The 18,819-nt window shown below is 37.7% G+C and overlaps 2 protein-coding genes across 2 annotated transcripts; both read right to left on the minus strand.

Moving 5' to 3' along the window:
- Positions 1–20: 20 nt before the first annotated feature.
- LOC145947618 (uncharacterized) lies at positions 21–4,610 on the minus strand. The gene has a single exon (XM_083057412.1). It carries the CDS (start codon positions 4,608–4,610, stop codon positions 21–23), a length of 4,590 nt encoding a protein of 1,529 aa, XP_082913538.1.
- Positions 4,611–10,794: 6,184 nt separating this feature from the next.
- Positions 10,795–18,749, minus strand: LOC145947625 (uncharacterized). The gene is made up of 8 exons (XM_083057418.1): positions 18,560–18,749; positions 15,923–16,136; positions 15,669–15,848; positions 15,449–15,577; positions 14,713–14,916; positions 13,979–14,214; positions 13,348–13,507; positions 10,795–12,976 (listed from the first exon to the last, which is right to left on the minus strand). The coding sequence occupies exons 2-8, from the start codon at positions 16,122–16,124 to the stop codon at positions 12,834–12,836; spliced, it is 1,254 nt and encodes a 417-aa protein (XP_082913544.1). The 5' UTR covers positions 16,125–16,136; positions 18,560–18,749; the 3' UTR covers positions 10,795–12,833.
- Positions 18,750–18,819: the final 70 nt, after the last annotated feature.

An 18,819-nucleotide genomic window follows, 5' to 3' on the forward strand; every position in this document is an offset into this window, starting at 1 on the left:
TGTCAGGGTCGCGTCGCCGATCACCCGACGGAGGTGACGCTTGAGCGCTTTGACTGCCGCTTCCCACAACCCTCCGAAGTGCGGGGCTGCCGGGGGTTGAATCGCCATCGTATGCGGTCTCGGGACAGCTCATCGGCAATGCGTCGACCTTCCTTGCTGCTGGCGGCGAAGAGGGCTCGAAGTTGCCGGTCAGCTCCTACAAAATTTGTACCGCAATCACTATACAGTACCTCGCAAAGCCCTCTCCGGGCTATGAAACGGCGCAGCGCTGCAATGAAGGCGTCGGCCGTGTAATCGGACGCCACATCCAAGTGCACGGCCTTGGTGCTCATGCAGACAAATACTGCGATGAACGCCTTGGTACTTTTGTGCCCTCGACCCTTGGTTGTCCTCAGATGTATCGGGCCGGCATAATCGATCCCAGTGTGCTGGAATGGTCTCGACGGGGTCACACGAGATCTAGGGAGATCGCCCATCAACGGCTGAGTCGTTGCCGCCCGCCATCGCAGGCAGGTCACGCAGCGATGGATAACCTCCTTGACGCATGTTCTTCCGCGTGGAATCCAGAAGCGGTGACGAAGTAGGCCGAGTGTCGCCTGCACACCACCGTGCAGTGTTCGTCGATGGCCTGCTTCGACGAAGAGTCTCGTCAGCTGACTCTCGCTTGGCAGGATAATGGGGTGCTTCTCGTCGTACGGGAGAGAGGCGTTCCTTAACCGACCTCCAATTCGTAGGATGCCCTTGCCGTCGATGAAGGGGCTCAATTTGATGAGCGGGCTCCTTCTTGACAGTCCTTTCTCCCCTGCCAAGGCGACGAGTTCTGCTGGGTATCCCCGCGCCTGAGAGATGCGGATCCATGCGTCCTCGGCGTCTTGCAGCTCGTCCACGGACAGTATGGAGCCTCGCGTCTGCCGTGGTTTCAGCCATCGTCGACACCATGCCGAAATGCGCACCAGGCGGAGTAGCGAGGAGTATCTCGTCAGCATGGTTGGTTCGTCCGGGCATTGTCGAGATGCTGCGTGGCTGCTCGTGCGTTGCTCCAGCGGCTCCGGCGTGGTCTCCAAGGCCGGACCGGCGCGCCACGGACCTGGTGATGTCGTCAGCCAAGGCGGCCCCTGCCACCACAGCTCGTGTTCCACTAATTCACTGGGGGAGAGTCCTCGAGATGCGCAATCAGCTGGGTTGTCTCCTCCGGGTGTGTGGTGCCAGTGCGCCTCCGGTGCGACGCGCTGGATCTCGGCGACGCGGTTGGCCACGTACGTTTTCCAGCGGGCCGGATGTGCTTGTATCCAGGACAAGGTCACCGTGGAGTCGGACCATAGGTGCGTATCCGTGTCTGGCAGCTCTACGACGGTCCGGTGATGTGCGACGAGCGTCGCTAACAAGGCGGCTGCGCAGAGTTCGAGCCTGGGCAACGACACCTGCTTCACAGGTGCGACCTTGGTTTTGGCGGCCACCAGCGAGACCTTGACCGTTCCGTCAAGGCCGACGGCTCGGAGATACAGCACGGCGGCGAACGCTCGCTCTGAAGCGTCTGCGAAGCCGTGGAATTCGATGGTGTCCCCTGGTCGATGACCGAGCCAACGCGGGACTCGTATGCGGGCGAGACTCGGGAGATCCGTCTTGAACGCTGCCCAGAACGCGGCGTCCTTTGATGCCAGCGGAGTGTCCCAGTCGAGGCCTTGCAGCCAGACCGACTGGATCAGAATTTTCGCTCTAACGACCACTGGTGCGAGCCATCCCAACGGGTCGAACAGCTGCGCGGTGATGGAAAGGACGCTCCTCTTCGTGGTTGGTTGATGCTTGATCTCGCGTATTGCAAAGGAGAAGCCGTCGATGCCCGGATGCCAGCGTAGGCCGAGCATGGAGTGGCTCTCGTGCGGTTCCCATGCCCGGAGATCGGCGCGCAGTTGGTCTAGCGCGGGGATGTCCTTGAGAAGGTCCGGATCGGTTGCGGACCATTTCTTCAGCGGAAACCCGCCCGCCCTGCAAATTTGAAGCAATTGCCGCTTGATGTCGTGCGTTTCCGACAGTGAGGCGGCTCCGGTCAGGATGTCGTCGACGTAGACGTCGCGGAGCAGTACGGCCGATCCCAGGGGGTATCGAGCTTCTTCGTCCGTGGCAAGTTGACGCACCGAGCGGATGGCGAGGAACGGCGCGCAAGCTAACCCGTACGTCACTGTATTCAATCGATATTCCTCAATCGATTTTGTCGCGTCACGTCGCCACACGATTCGTTGTAAGTCGCGATCTGCCGGATGTACGAGAATCTGTCTGTACATCTTCTCAATGTCCGTTGCAATCGCGTACTTGTGTCGGCGCCAGCGGGTCAAGACGTCAGGCAGCGACGGCAGCAGATTTGGTCCCACGCGGAGCTTGTTGTTGAGCGCGACACCGGACGGCAAGGCTGACGAGCCGTTGAAAACCACGCGCAGTTTGACACTGCCGTCGGTGTTCTTCAATACCCCGTGGTGAGGCAAGTAACACACGCGCGCGTTGGTTGCTGCTTCGCGGGAGTCTATCAGCGACATGTGGTCGAGTCTTTCGTAATCGTGCATGAAGTCGCGATAAAGCTCGTGTAACCTTGAGTCCCGCGCGAACCGGCCCTCCATGCCCGAGAGTAAGCGCATCGCGGCGATTCGCGTTCCGGCGAAATCCGTAGTGTCGTCGGTAAGTGGGAGTCGCACCACATACCGTCCGTGTTCGTCGCGAGAATGCGTTCGCGCGAACCACTCTTCACACTCTCGCTCCTCCAGCGTCGGAGGCAACGAGACGCGAGACACTTCCTCCTGTTCCCACAGCCTCTTCACCATGCTCACCAAGGTCTCGTCGACGACGCACGAGTGGCTGTGAGCCTCGGCCCTGTCGGTTGACTCCTCGATCGTGCCCGAAAGGATCCACCCGAGGGACGTACGTTGTGCGACGGGTTCTCGCGGACCTCCCTTGACGACGCCGGAGTCAAGGATTGCGGCGTACACGTCCGCGCCGAGTAGGATGTCCACCGGATCGGAGGCCTGGAAGTCGGGGTCGGCTAGCTCGAGTCCGTGTAGGTGGTTCCAAGGCTCCCTCTTCACGGTCGTCACTCCGGTGTAAACCGTAAGACGTGGCAGGATCAGCGCCGATATGGTCATCGGTGATCCGGCGGCGCGCGGCAGGACCCGAAGAGACACTCGTCCGTGGGCGGTGCCGGCTTGCGTTCCGCCGACGCCGAAGACGGTGACCGTGGCTGAGCCGCGCGGCAAACGTAGTCGCTGTGTCAACGCTTCCGAGATCATCGATGCCTCCGATCCCTGATCGATCAAGGCCCTAGCTGCATGCAGTACTCCGAACCTGTCGGCGACTCGAACGCGCGCGGTGGCAAGAAGGACAGATCCCCGCCCTAGACACGGCTGCTGGGCCACGTGCGAGGTTGAGGTGGTCTCGCGACAGGCATCGTGCAGCGAGGTGTGATGTCTGCCTCGACACGCTGAACAATTCTTCTTTGATAGGCATTCACGCACCTGATGTTTGCCAAGACAGTTGAGGCACAGTTGATTTGCCTCGACGTGTTTCTTCCTCTCCTCCGCCGTCTTCTCCTGGTAACTATCGCAGAGCATCACGAAGTGGTCCTTCTTGCATAGTGAGCAGCGCCCTCGCTTCACTTCTTGCTTCTGAGCGTGATGGGATCGCGTGGCGTGGTCCCCGGATTTGTTCGACGCCGCCTCCAACTTCTGGGGCTGGAGTGCTTCAAGAGTCTGCAATCGTCTCTCCAGAAACGCCTTGATTTCGGCGTACGATGCCGGTTCCGAGGTTCCTCCGACGGTGTCCTCCCAGTCTCGGCGCGACCGCGCGTCGAGGAGTTCCACTATCAGATGGACGAATAGGTCCTCGCAGCTCGAGACCGGCCGTTCGATGCTCTCGAGAGCGCCGACGGTGGATATCACGCATTGTAGAATGCGCTTCAAATCACTCAACGACTCACTCTTCATCTTGGGGAGCGCTGTGAAGGTCGAGAAATACGAGCGGACGAGGAGTCTCTTATTCTCGTAGTGATCGACGAGCAGATTCCATGCCCGTCGGTAGTTCTCCGAAACTGCTGGCAGGTTTCGAACGAGTAACTCCGCTTCACCCTTCAAGGACGCCTTCAGGTAGTGAAGCTTTTCCACGTCAGATATGATGGCGTCCGCCCCGACGACCGATTGGAAAAGGTCGCGGAACGGCGGCCAGTCGGCGTACTTGCCGGAAAAGTGCGGCAGCTGTATGCGCGGGAGAGTGGTGCGTTGTCGAGTGGACGATGGTTCGATGCTCGTGGCACCTCCGCTTGTACCTTGCCTCGGTAGGGTGTTCCTCAAACTCATCAATTTCGTCTTCTGGGTGAGAAATGTCTCTTCGGCGAGTCCGCTGAAGTCTCCTGTGACGTAGGCGTGGGTTCTCAACTCCTTCCAGAAGTTGGCGCGCAACTTGTCATGCTGATTCTCGAATTTCTCCCAGATCCTTTCTAACCGGTGGAGGCGCGTGTCAATGGCCTCGACCGTGATGTTCGCCTTCCCCAGCTTATTGAGGTTCTCCATAGTGTTCGCCATCCGAAGTTGAAGGTCGTCTTGAGCGAGGATGAGACACTCCATGTCCATGCTCATGATGCGCGTTGAGAACCCCGGTTCACTCTCTCACTGCACTTATGTTGTACCGGAACAAGATATCCGGCTCGAAGGACCAGAATGTTTCGTTAGGCGCGAATATAACGCGAGTGTGAACGTGAGGTGGGTCAACGCACACAAAAAAAGGAGCAATCTTTTTTCAACACACACTCAATGACAAATTTATTATAATAACAAAAAAACACAAGAAAAAAAGGCAATACAACTTTGTCCGTTTCCGAGCTTTGCGGCAACGCAAGTATCGAAGCGAGCGACTTCGAGAGAAAGCGTTCGATTGTTTGAGAGGCGCGTTCTGCGAGCGACAGACTTAAGCGGCTAATTATACGGAAGGCGAATCGATGCTTTATGTAAGAAGGCAAGAGACGATCTGTTCTAAAGGTTTTACGGGCGGTTTGTTTAAACGGTTTTTTCCTATACTTTGCGTGTGCGCATAGCGTCCTTCGTCGCGAATTCGTGCCGATATTCTTAACCGTCAGCTGCTCGTGAAAACACAGAAAAAATGCCGTCGGCGGTCGTTGGCCCGAGATCTCGAGTCCGCGCGCGTGGTGTTTACAATTTATCAGCTGTTTGGTTCGTGTTGTCACCTTTAATTTCGAGTGTCAGGATTTATTGTCGCGTCTTTATTACTCATGACAAACGATGTCATTGGGAGCAACAATATTGTTGAACCAAACTCTGTCACGCGCTCGAACAGTTTGTCATTAATAGAGACTTCTCATTACACGCAATAAATAAAATTTTCAACGTATCGAAAGTTTTTTTTATAAACTATTGAAAAATCGAGTTCTAGATAACTATGAGGTGTTAAAATTACAGAACAACATCCTGTCTTGAACATATTGAAAGTAATATCACGATATGTTTGCTTATAGATATGTTTATTTTATTATTTTATTAATTTAACAATTTAAAAATTTAATTTATTTTCTAAGAGAATAATTCTTTAGTCACTAAATGTTGATTTTGTACTGAGTTCAAGTATCATTTTTGATTCGTACATTTATGGTCACCAGGGTGCCATATTACCCGCACTTTTCTCATTTTGTTATATTATTTGCGAAAGGTGAACAAAGATAAAACGACACTCGGAGTGCTTAAAATGTTGTTTCCGAACGCAGCCTTGGAGTGTTTCTGAAAAGTATATGTTTTTTTAAAAATCTTTTAGTATTTCATTTAATCCAAAATATAATATCGTTGACCAATGAAATAAAAAACCCTATGACGTGTATTAATTGATTCCCAAAAGTCTTTTTTTAATTTTTTTATTACACCAAAACAAACTCGGAGGCTACATTATCACCTCTTCTCCTCTACAATTTTAATTTATTACCCCTCATAACTTTACAGGAAACGGTCGTAGAGAAAAATGTTTCATACATAGATTTTTTAACTTTAAGGGGGACATAAGATGGTATATCATTGGTTTGACCTTAGATAATTGTTTGATAATAAATTTTTTTCAATGCATAATTCTTGTAGCCTATTTCAAGAGCTTTCCAAAACATATAATAAAGTATATAAAGTATATTTAGTTTCATTATTCCGTGCATAAAAGTATTAAAGTAAGATTATCGAAAACTAGATATTTTACAAAATATTTTATATTTTATATCAAAAAATTATTAACTTCAAATCTTATAATACAAGAAGTACTTAAGAGAAAAATATTTTATTATAGTGTTTTGGAAAGCTCTTGAGATAAGCTACAAGAATATGCATTAAAAAATATACATTTCCATTAAGACATTGAAAGAGACTTTGTAATCTTCAAATGACTGTCCAAAGTCAAACCAATAACATTATCTTATGTTCTCCTCGAAGTTAAAAAACTTTTGTATGAAACATTTTTTCGTATCTTTCATACTTTTTGAAATATTTAAATGGATAAATTAAAATGATCCATCTTGTATATGTATACAGGATGTTTCATTTATCTCTTACACCTCAAATAATTTTTTTATTTTTAATTGTACAACAAAATCTTTCAAATAAAAGTTGTTTGACTTGAAGGGGGACAGAAGATGTCGCTACTGATATTTTTTTAAAAGACTTCAATGTTAATTATGTTTTTTTAAATAAAATTACTATATTTTTTTTATATAAATTGATTCTACGTAACATTCTGTATAAAAAAGTTATAAGGGTAGAATGACTAAAAAATGTATAGTTTACGAGATATTTTATACTTTAATTTGACATAATCTTACGTAAATTATGAAATATCTCGTAAAATATTCATTTTGTTTGAATCGTTTTTCCGTATCTTTCATATTTTTTAAGATATTTTCCTGGGGTGATTAAAATGAAACATCCTGTATACAGGATATTCTAAAAGTCTGAAAACGATTGAATATTTCATAAACTATGCATGTTAGAACAAAATCTTTCAAACATAACTTGTAGTAGAGCTTTAAATGGCGCATTACATAATAATATTAGTATGACCTTGAATAGCACCATCAAGGTCACGTAAAAATTACTTTGAATTTTTTAAATGGAAACTCCCACTTTTTATTGCATATTCTTGTAGCTTATCTCGAGAGCTTTCTAAAATACTATAATAAAATATTTTTCTCTTAAGTACTTTTTAAGTTATATAACTTGAAGTTTACAGTATTTTGACATAAAATATAAAATATTTAGTTTTTGGTAATCTTACCTTAATACTTTTATGTACAGAATAATGAGATCAATCAATTGGTGTGAAGAAAACACATAAATGATTTTTTTTAAAATATGTTGCAAATTACAAATTTTTTCGAATTTTTTTATCAAAATTGAAACAAGAGATAGTTTTTATAAGTTTTATAACATATAATTACTTTAATTATGCTATAAAACTCATTAAAACCATATCTTGTTTTAATTTTGACAAAACAAGATTGAAACATTTTTTAATACATTACGTCCAATAGACTCATAACGGAGATTATAAATTTCCAATGAAATTGATCTAATATCTATACATATATTTAAACATATAAATGTTTACTTTTTACAATTTATTCACAAACATTTGATTAAGAAAGCGAAAGAAAAAGAAAGAAAGAGAGAGAGAGAGAGAGAGAGAGAAAGAACAAAAAGAAAAAAAAAGTGAAAAAAAGAAGAGTAAAAAAAAGAAAAAAGTAGAGACAAAAAAAGGTTTGTATATATTTTTTAAAATTATTTTAATACATCCAATTCTCTTTTTACATGATTTTTATATGCTTTTTTTTTAAGTAATTCTTTTTACACGATTTTTTTAAATAATTAGATTTATTTAAATCTAATTAGTCAAATTTAATAATTTTTTTAATTAATTAGATTTCTTATTAAATTATTTTTAAAATTTTTTATGTATTTATATATACAAATTTTATAATATCGTAAAAGTAGAAAAAAAATTAAATTATTTCCATAATTAAATATTTTCTTTTTCAGGGATCCAACGGGATAATAAGCTAAAAGTGGAAAATAAGCTAAACATCCCACATAGAAATTGACATCCAGTTGATGTCCATTAAACCTCCAAAGCTCCATGGGACATCTATCTCCATGGTGGAAGTCAGATAGATGTCCATTAGAGGTCCATTAAACCGCCATAGCTCTATGGATTTCTACTTCCACGGTGGAAATCGGACAGACGTCCATTAGAGATCCATTAAACCTCCATAGCTCTATGGATTTTTACTTCCCCGGTGGAAATTGGACAGACGTCCATTAGAGATCCATTAAACCTCCATAGCTCTATGGATTTCTATTTCCACGATGGAAATCGGACAGACGTCCATTAGAGATCCATTAAACTTCCATAGCTCTATGGATTTCTACATCCACGGTGGAAATCGGATAGACGTCCATTAAACCTCCCTAGCTCTATGGATTTCTACTTCCACGGTGGAAATCGGACAGACGTCCATTAGAGATCCATTAAACCTCCATAGCTCTATGGATTTTTACTTCCACGGTGGAAATTGGACAGACGTCCATTAGAGATCCATAAAACTTCCATAGCTCTATGGATTTCTACATCCACGGTGGAAATCGGATAGACGTCCATTAGAAATCCATTAAACCGCCATAGCTCTATGGATTTCTACTTCCACGGTGGAAATCGGACAGACGTCCATTAGAGATCCATTAAACCTCCATAGCTCTATGGATTTTTACTTCCACGGTGGAAATTGGACAGACGTCCATTAGAGATCCATTAAACCTCCATAGCTCTATGGATTTCTATTTCCACGATGGAAATCGGACAGACGTCCATTAGAGATCCATTAAACTTCCATAGCTCTATGGATTTCTACATTCACGGTGGAAATCGGATAGACGTCCATTAAACCTCCCTAGCTCTATGGATTTCTACTTCCACGGTGGAAATCGGACAGACGTCCATTAGAGATCCATTAAACCTCCATAGCTCTATGGATTTTTACTTCCACGGTGGAAATTGGACAGACGTCCATTAGAGATCCATTAAACTTCCATAGCTCTATGGATTTCTACATCCACGGTGGAAATCGGATAGACGTCCATTAGAAATCCATTAAACCGCCATAGCTCTATGGATTTCTACTTCCACGGTGGAAATCGGACAGACGTCCATTAGAGATCCATTAAACCTCCATAGCTCTATGGATTTTTACTTCCACGGTGGAAATTGGACAGACGTCCATTAGAGATCCATTTAACCTCCATAGCTCTATGGATTTCTATTTCCACGATGGAAATCGGACAGACGTCCATTAGAGATCCATTAAACTTCCATAGCTCTATGGATTTCTACATCCACGGTGGAAATCGGATAGACGTCCATTAGATATCCATTAAACCTCCCTAGCTCTATGGATTTCTACTTCCACGGTGGAAATCTGATAGACGTTCATTAGAGGTCCATTAAACCGCCATAGCTCTATGGATTTTTACTTCCACGGTGGAAATCGGACAGACGTCCATTAGAGGTCCATTAAACCGCCATAGCTCTATGGATTTCTACTTCCACGGTGGAAATCGGACAGACGTCCATTAGAGGTCCATTAAACCGCCATAGCTCTATGGATTTTTACTTCCACGGTGGAAATCGGACAGACGTCCATTAGAGGTCCATTAAACCGCCATAGCTCTATGGATTTCTACTTCCACGGTGGAAATCGGACAGACGTCCATTAGAGGTTCATTAAACTGCCATAGCTCTATGGATTTTTACTTCCACGGTGAAAATCGGATAGACGTCCATTAGAGGTCCATTAAACCGCCATAGCTCTATGGATTTTTACTTCCACGGTGGAAATCGGATAGACGTCCATTAGAGATCCATTAAACCGCCACAGCTCTATGGATTTTTACTTCCACGGTGGAAATTCGACAGACGTCCATCAAACATCCATCCTACCTCCATAATAAATATCCTCTACAAATCCCTTATATAGACGTCCATTAGACACTTATTATGGACATATATTAGATTTCCACATAAATAAATAATATTTAAGTAAATAAATAATATCAAAATTAATATTTGTTTTATCATTAATTAAAATTTTAAAAAATTAGAAATAAAAATATAATTTTTTAGCTAATTTTTAGAGCACATTTAAACATTTAAAATATACATTTTGTAATTTAATTTATAATTTAAATAATTTAAATTTTATATAATTATATATATTAATTGTATTAATTATTTTAAATTAATAATCAAAGTTTTTATTAGAATGAAAACTGATAATTCAATAAGAAAAAAATAATAAGCGTTCAATAAAAATCTGATAGATACTTGAAATGGACCTCTATTGGACGTTTTTAAAGATATTCATTAGATATTGCGCAGATCATTAGTAGAGGGTTCACGGAGCATCTGTGGACGATTAATCGACGTTCCGTGGATTATTAATAAAGGGTTCACGGAGCCTCGGTGGATGAGTAATCGACGTTCCGTGGATCATTAATAGAGGGTTCACGGAGCCTCGGTGGACGATTAATTGACGTTCCGTGGATCATTAATAGAGGATTCACGGAGTCACGATGGACGACTAATGGAAGTTACGTGGGTGAATAATAGAGGATTTATAGAAGATGGATGGATGAAATATATAATATTGTAAATGAAAATAATATCAAATATTATAAAAAACATTATATTTATTGAGGATAAAATTACAAAACCACAAATAATTTGATGCTTAAGGTTCCTTGGTTCTTGCCGCGATCATGTTGGATTCTGACGTCAAAAGCGAGAAAATACACGCTGAAAATTTTTGCGTGCTATTTTTATATAAAAAGATATTTTGATGAATCACAACTTCAGATGGCTTTAGCACATTTTTAAAATACTCGGAAAATTATTCTTTTCCCTTTATAATCAATCAACAGCTGTAAAATAACAGTAATAAGAAGCCCAGTTCGTCTGGTCGTTGCACACGCGCAGTCATTCCGCATGACAACGTCTGATGTTTTAATTCTTTTACGGTTGTTGATTAATTGTCAAAGGAAAAAAATGGTTTTTGGAGTATTTTAAAAGTGTGCTAAAACCATCTGAAGTTGTGTTTCATCAAAATATCTTTTTATCTAAAAATGGCACGCAAAAATTTTCAGCGCGTATTTTCTCGTATCTAACATAATCTAACATGGTCGCGGTGAGGACCATGGAGCCTTAAAAGACAAGTATTCCTTTATATTTTGTAACTGATGATAATAACATATACATACACACACATATATATATATATATAGGTTGTTTACATGGATATCTGAAACATATATTTGAAATCTGTTAATATATTGGGTGCATCCAGAAGCACGACCGTTCACTGAGCGCTCAGTAAGCGGTCGTGCTTCTGGATGCACCCACTGTATCATCAAAATGGCTCAGACACGATGAACGGAATAAGGAACAGTGAATTGTGTAATCAATATATTGAATAAAGAGCGAGCGTTTCTTATTCTATGTTTCTTATTCTACACGCATTGAACTGTTCCTTATTCCGTTCATTGTGTCTGGCTCTTAATTCTATAGTACATATCAATGTTTGCGCCAAAAGTCCATCCTACATTAGTCGCAGTCGTAAGAATCGTAAGAAATTGACGAATCACAGTCTATTATTCTTCGATCGCAAGGAGAATAATAGACTGTGATTCGTCAATTTCTTACCATTTTTGCGACTGCCATTAATGTAGAATGAGCTAAATGCGCACAATGAGATTTTTCGTCCTAGATCGCAAGCGATCCAGTAAATTACTAGAATTGCAGTACGCTGAATTTTATAATTTATTAGAGCGCATGGCATCTAGCACGAAAGATCGCATCCAGAAAATTGATGACAATAAGTAATGTCTAAAACGGAATTAATCTATAGGCTTGTTAAAATGGCCATTGAAGCTTAATTTAAATGATATAGAGCGAATGTTAAAGGTAAGTGCATTCATTTATATAAAATATATCAAAATGATATATATAGTCTTCCTATATAGTAAGTGTAAAGTTAGCATATTGATAAAGAACTGTGTGATAAAGAGACATTATTGTACATTTTTTTTCTTTTCCTCCAAGTAATTAACGTTGATTGAAAAAAAGAGGAGTTACGTGTAATCTTCTCTCAACATATACACATATACTCTTTTTCTTAAATCGAACATTGATTACTTGGTGGAAAAAAAGAAGAATATATAAATATACCTTTTTTATCGTACAGTTTCTCTATCAATTATACTTAACTTATTGACACTGGAGCTGGAACGCTCAGGTTAGATTAGATAGATCTCTTATTAAAATATATTTCTAAATATGTACTTTTAATTACTTATACATACTTTTAATTTCTATTATATTTAAATGTTATTTGACGTTATTTTCAATATTTTGTAAGTAAATTTTTTTTTTAAGATTGCCTCAGACTGGCGCGATATAAGTTATTGGAAACTTTATATATTAGCGCATCTCATCATTGGCAATACAAGAAAAGCTGAAAATAAAGCTACACGTAAAGCAATAAAATATAGTATGTAAGTATGTCAAAAGTAATTATATATGTTATATGAGGAACTAATTATACGTAGATAGTTGAACGCGACTTACCAGTAAAACCTTACATATATAATAATAATAATAATGGTTAATATATACCTCTTCCATATTGTCCATACCTTTTGATATTATCCATACCTTTTAATATCTTTCCATTCTGATACCTTATTTCCTCATTGTTATTCACCAAATTAATCCACAGAACCATTGTCTTCACCTTGTGCTTTTCGTTTCTCCTCATTTTGATGTCTCGCTTTTGAATGTCGGAACCACTCCATAATCCTCCGCTGAATTTTGCCATGGTCGGTATCTCGGACATTCTGAAGTACGCAGCCTAAAAACATTTTTTACGTTTATTTTTTTTTTTTATCTAAATACAGTGCGTCGTATTTCATTGAATAATAACTTCTTATATAATGTAAAAATTAGAAATAATATTTAGTTAAATTTTTATAAGATTGAAAAAAAACGATAACTTGTTATATCTCGAGAATTGGCATTAAATTTATTAGAAGTTTTGTAAATTTGAAACAGTTAATAATCACAAATATATATATTTTCATAGGAGTACATATTAAATAATGTATATATATTAAAATGACTACTTTCTTAATCTATTCTAATCTTTGTCAATATGTATATTTAAAAACATTTCTTAATGATTACTAAAGTTTTTGCGTATAAATACTTCTATGTAGTACTTACTAAAAATCACTTTCATTATTTCCAATTTACGTAGTGGTTCCTTTCCGCATCGACCCTCCCAATTATAATTCTCTGCCAATTTATTTGAAAATATTTTATATAATGCCCTCTTTACAGCATCAGTGACGTTGGTTCCTCCGATAGATTTGATGTATGCGCGCTGTAAATTGGTAAAGTATTTAATGTTATAATTTTTTATATTGAATATAAAAGTAATATATATTTTTCGCGAATCATCATCTTTGAAATTATATTTCTGTTATTAAAAACCTTAGCAATTTTTAATTTTTTAAACGAAAAAAAAGAAAAATTTTTTACTTTATTATTTTAAGTGAAATTATTCACATGCATAAAATGAAACAGTATAAAAAAAGTATTTGTGGTTTTCATTGCGAAATGTTTGCTTAAAATTGATTATACATATTGATATACTCATATACTTCATATACTTGATAATAATTGCGAAATACACACACACACACACACACACACACACACACACCACATCAATTATCAAAATATTATTTTACATGACAATAAGTTGGGTATTTTACATGACTATCTTTTTTCTTTGCTAAAATCCTTATATTATATTTAATACTAAAATGTAAAATTATATGTGTTAACTTACTATCGCAGCATTATGTTGAGAATCACGATGTTTCAAGATCTCCTCCATCTCCATTAATTGTTCTTTAGTTTCCAACGGAAATTTGGTCTCAACGTCTTCAAAAGAAATCTCCGTGTTCTTGTTCGCTTCTGTTTCCGTATTTGTCTTTTTAACTAAAATATCTAATAAGGAAAGTGCTTGCCTCATGTCATATTTTATGATCGCTATTTCTCTCGTTAATCTTTTCAAATAATCCACTGTAAATATAAATAGCATTATTTAATAAACAAATAAAATACATGCGTCGTATATGAATAACTTTATCATAACTTTAACATAAAAGTTTAAACATTATTACACGTTGCTTTGTAAAAAAAAAAAAAAAATGGAAATGTTTTCATTTCGGTATAAAATTTTGCTTTTTATCCAAAATAAGATAAAAAATTCTTGAACATTTTAAAATAATAATTTTTTTATTAACAAGTACTATATGTATATATTATAAAAGTGTTAATAATGATAAGTTCGAAATTAAAAAATTTTTTAAATTTGAAGAGTAAATGAAAGATTTATTATTTCTATTATTTATAAATATAGATAATATTTTTACGTATAAGTAAAGATTTCAGAAATAGTGAGTTGCAGTCGTAAAATTTTCATGTTATTATATGTTTAAAATAGACTTATATAATTTTTTTTAACACAAATTATTTTTATTACACAAAATGTATTATATCTAATGAACATTTACTTACCAATTGCATCTTGTGAAGATTGATGACTTAAATTATCATCTATTTTCTCTCTTTGTTGTGTCTCTTTACAGCTTCGACTAATTTCTTCTATTTTATCCACGTGCCGATTTGATATATTCTCTTCATTTTCCTCTTCTCTTACGTATACAACACTGTTGCGCGTTTTTTCACTTCTTGCGTTCGAAATATTATGATTATCCACATCTACGTACAAAGAAAATATATTTTATTTAGTAATTGAAATGAAAATTATTAGAATAAAAAAATGGAGAATTTGACAAATTATGTTCAAAGACATGATAAAGATTTTTAAAAATAAATTCTATGTATGTTTTTGGTCATAAAAGTTTTATGGAAAAAAAAAAAAAATTACTAATTAATATATATAGAAAATATTGCGCGCGCGCGCGCGCACACATGCATTACTAACTGTGCGCGTATGTGTGTGCAAAATGTATAATAAAAGATAAACGATAGATCAGTTTACATATATTTTGCGAAATATTGTTGGTAGATATTTTAATTTATTAATATTTTTATATTATTAATGTTATATTTATATATTTTTATTTTTTAATATTGTGTCGATATTAGATAATTGATATTAATATTAATATCTAAAAGTTATGTACAATTTTTTAAATTTACGTTTACAATAAATAAATATGAAATATGGACCAACATATATAATTATGCAATAATTATATTATTACAAAGAGATATAACGAATATATACCTTGCGAAAATGATTGAGAGTTCGAATTTGAGGCTTTTTGTTTTGTTTTCTTTGATTCGCTGTTTCTTTTCGCAGATTTCCCAGAATATGTAAGGGATGAACTTTCATTTGTATCGTGCAATCGCTGACCTTTTAATACAAAATAAAACAATGAATGTAAAAAATGTAAAATTCGTCTATGTATCATAAATAGATATAATAGATTTGTTTGTGTACTTACGTTTTGGAGGAGAGGGAGGAGATGGTAAATTTACGTCTGTGTCTGATTCATCTTCACTTTCAGACGAGGATAAAACTCTTTTCGCTGTAATTCTTCTATTAGCAATCGCTTCCTTGTCGGTATCCAAGTCTGACGTATAGGTTGCCTTTTTTGCTTTTTCATCGGCCTTTTGAAAGGACGCTGTAAATATTTTAAATATTAGCAAATATTATTACGAAAAAGAAAAAGAAAATTAAAAACGATTTTATACTTACGATACTCGCCAAAAATTCGTTGAATTTTAACAGAAGACCAATCAGAAGTTGGCGTTTCCTGTTTTTCAATCGCCTTCCGAATTCTTGAATCTGTCTTATAATGTAAAGGATATTTGCACAAATCCTCACTCTGTTGCCACATTTTCGGTATTACTTGGATACCGTCAGAGAATTCCGCGACAATAAATCCTTGATTCGACATTTTTCTGAAATTCTGAAATTTATTTTTAGTGCAGTGTTATAAATACCCCCCCCCCCCAACACACACACACACACACACGCAAGCACGTATACGCACACGCACACGCACAAGATATCTGTTCAAATATTTGCACAAGAAATCTATTTTGATATCTTTTATTATGTATGTACATATAAAATATTTTCTTAGAAAAGTTTACGAAGCGTAATTATATATATAACAAATTATAAATGTGCGGTGCTTATTAGCGGTATTATTGCAAAAATTCTTTCATTATCCTTTTCTGCGTATGGTAATTTTATAAATTTGTGATTAATTTTATGCAAAGGCCAAACTTGAAGATCAGATAATTTACTGACTTTAAATATACCCAAATGGACAGAATTGCATGGATAATGATAAAGTTCCTCAACAACTTTAAATTTACGACCTATTGCAACGTAATTGCCTTCACGCGATGTAGCGATATTTTCTAAACAGACGATATCATTTTCTATGAGACAACAATTATCAGCAGAAGATTTAATTGAAATAATAAAATGAGGAAATTCAATCTTTGAAAATTGTGGACTAAAGCAACCCGATATCAATGGTCCTTTTTCGTGTGGAGCTTTTATATTAATTTTTGAAACATTTATATTGTCAGAATTTATTTTACAAAAACTCATCTCGGCATAACGATTGCTAATTTGCTGTAATGGTTTATCCGATTTTCTTAAAATTGATTTCAATTCTTTCATGAAATTTTCAAATGGAAAAGCACTAAAAGTATCTAATGGTCCAAATTGTCTTACGCATTCAGTTATATGTAAAAGACCGTGAATATTATGGGATGCAAATTCAGGTCCGTAGATTTTAATAAAGCATTCAATAAAATGTTTCATTAATTTATCCGCATATTCAATAAATTCGACTGTATTTTTCTGACATAAAATGCGAACAGCAACGTGCAAAGTGAGGAAATTGGAGAAGATATCAGAATTCAATTCTTTTTTTAATATAACAGGACCGGTATATAACAGAAATTGTCTCAATTCGGTTGCTTTCCACTGTGCAATATCTTCTATTTCTCGTGGCCTTCTTGCAAATTCTTTAGGAATAAAATGTCTAATGTTAAGAAGAGATTTGGAAACATTTTTTATTTTACACGAGGTTAAATATCTAGTTTTAAGTGGCCCACTTATCCATAATTTTATTAACTTTTTAACAACGCCAATACATATCATATGCATGTAATCTAATGGTATATGAGATACAATGCCAAAATTTGAAATATTTAATAAAATAGAATGACCAAGATGGTGTTCTTCTTGAATTTGATTAGAAAAGCTATCGTCTGTTCTCATTTGATAATCAAAATTAGGAAAACAAACTCTATTAGCGATAAAATCGCCTTCAATTGTACATTTTGAGCAACTGAAATAACCCGTATGTCCCTTAGTAAGGGTAATGGAAGATTTTGCAGGGGCATCACATATGATAGAGTGTATTAATACTGAAAATGTTGTCTCGTTATAAGTTACCCCTTTATTAATTAAATTATTGATATCATTTACAAACGGTTGTAGGAATTCATTCGCATCCGCTGGTTTAGTTTTACCGAAATAACAACCGATAAGAATTACTTTCTCGTGCGGCATAATTCGACCTAAAATGGGCCACAATTGATTTGAGTTTGATCGCGATATGGGTAGACCATCGATACCAATTTGAATCTGAATAGGAGATGAAACCGGCGTATTCTTGCTTCTAGATAAGAATCGGAGAATGCCATATTCAATACCAAAATGACAATATTGTCCGGGAAACATTTCAGTAATAACGGAAGATTGTGGTGTACGTAATAATGTTTTAGCACATTTTGGAAAATTGGAAAAAATTGGATGTACTGTTTTCAAACCGGACAATAAGTGCGACAAAGCTACATGAGAAATACGATGCGTGATAGCCCATTGTACTAAAAATGTCTTAAAATCATCATTTTCTTTCTCTGAATTATTAATATCCTCTCTTATATTGTCCTTTATTATTATATTATCTTCTGGATGTAAAGATACATTATTTTTTAAAAAATCAGATGCGGAAATATTCGTTAAATCGGAACATGGTAAATTTATTGCTTCATCTTGTTTCTCAATTTCGAAAATAACACGATTAAAATTGACACTCTTGTCATGATGATCATTATCCGAGACAGAATTATTTAAAATTACGCACGAATTGGTTCTAGGTTCATTAAATAGGGCAAATAATTCGTCACTCTCTTCTCGAATTAATTTCCGGCGATATCTTGTTGAAATATCTTGTTGAAATAATTTACGCTTTGGCATGGTCGATTGTCAGTTATTTTAACGTAACTAATATATCTATGTAAAAATCTATGCAAATATATACTATATTTAAAATAAAAACTATGGAATAAAGATTAAACCTACTTATACTTGCATTTCTCGATACTTCTCTCGTTCAATAATATCTAAAATTGTCCAATAACGCTCTCATCAATTAGAAACTCTTCGTGGCTGATCACAGGAACAAAAGCTTCAGTAGGCAGGAACAGAATTCTCGATTGCTAGAAAAAAATTGCAATAAAATATATAAATCATAAAATATATACAATAATTAATAAAAGTAAAAAGCATACCGACATGTGCTAACATATCTAGAAAAATTCGTACATGGCGCATATATATCT

This window comes from Prenolepis imparis, unplaced genomic scaffold (assembly GCF_030444845.1).
Source record: "Prenolepis imparis isolate NDT839.2.m4 unplaced genomic scaffold, iyPreImpa1.0 SCAF_107, whole genome shotgun sequence".
Classification (NCBI taxonomy): Eukaryota; Metazoa; Arthropoda; class Insecta; order Hymenoptera; family Formicidae; genus Prenolepis; species Prenolepis imparis.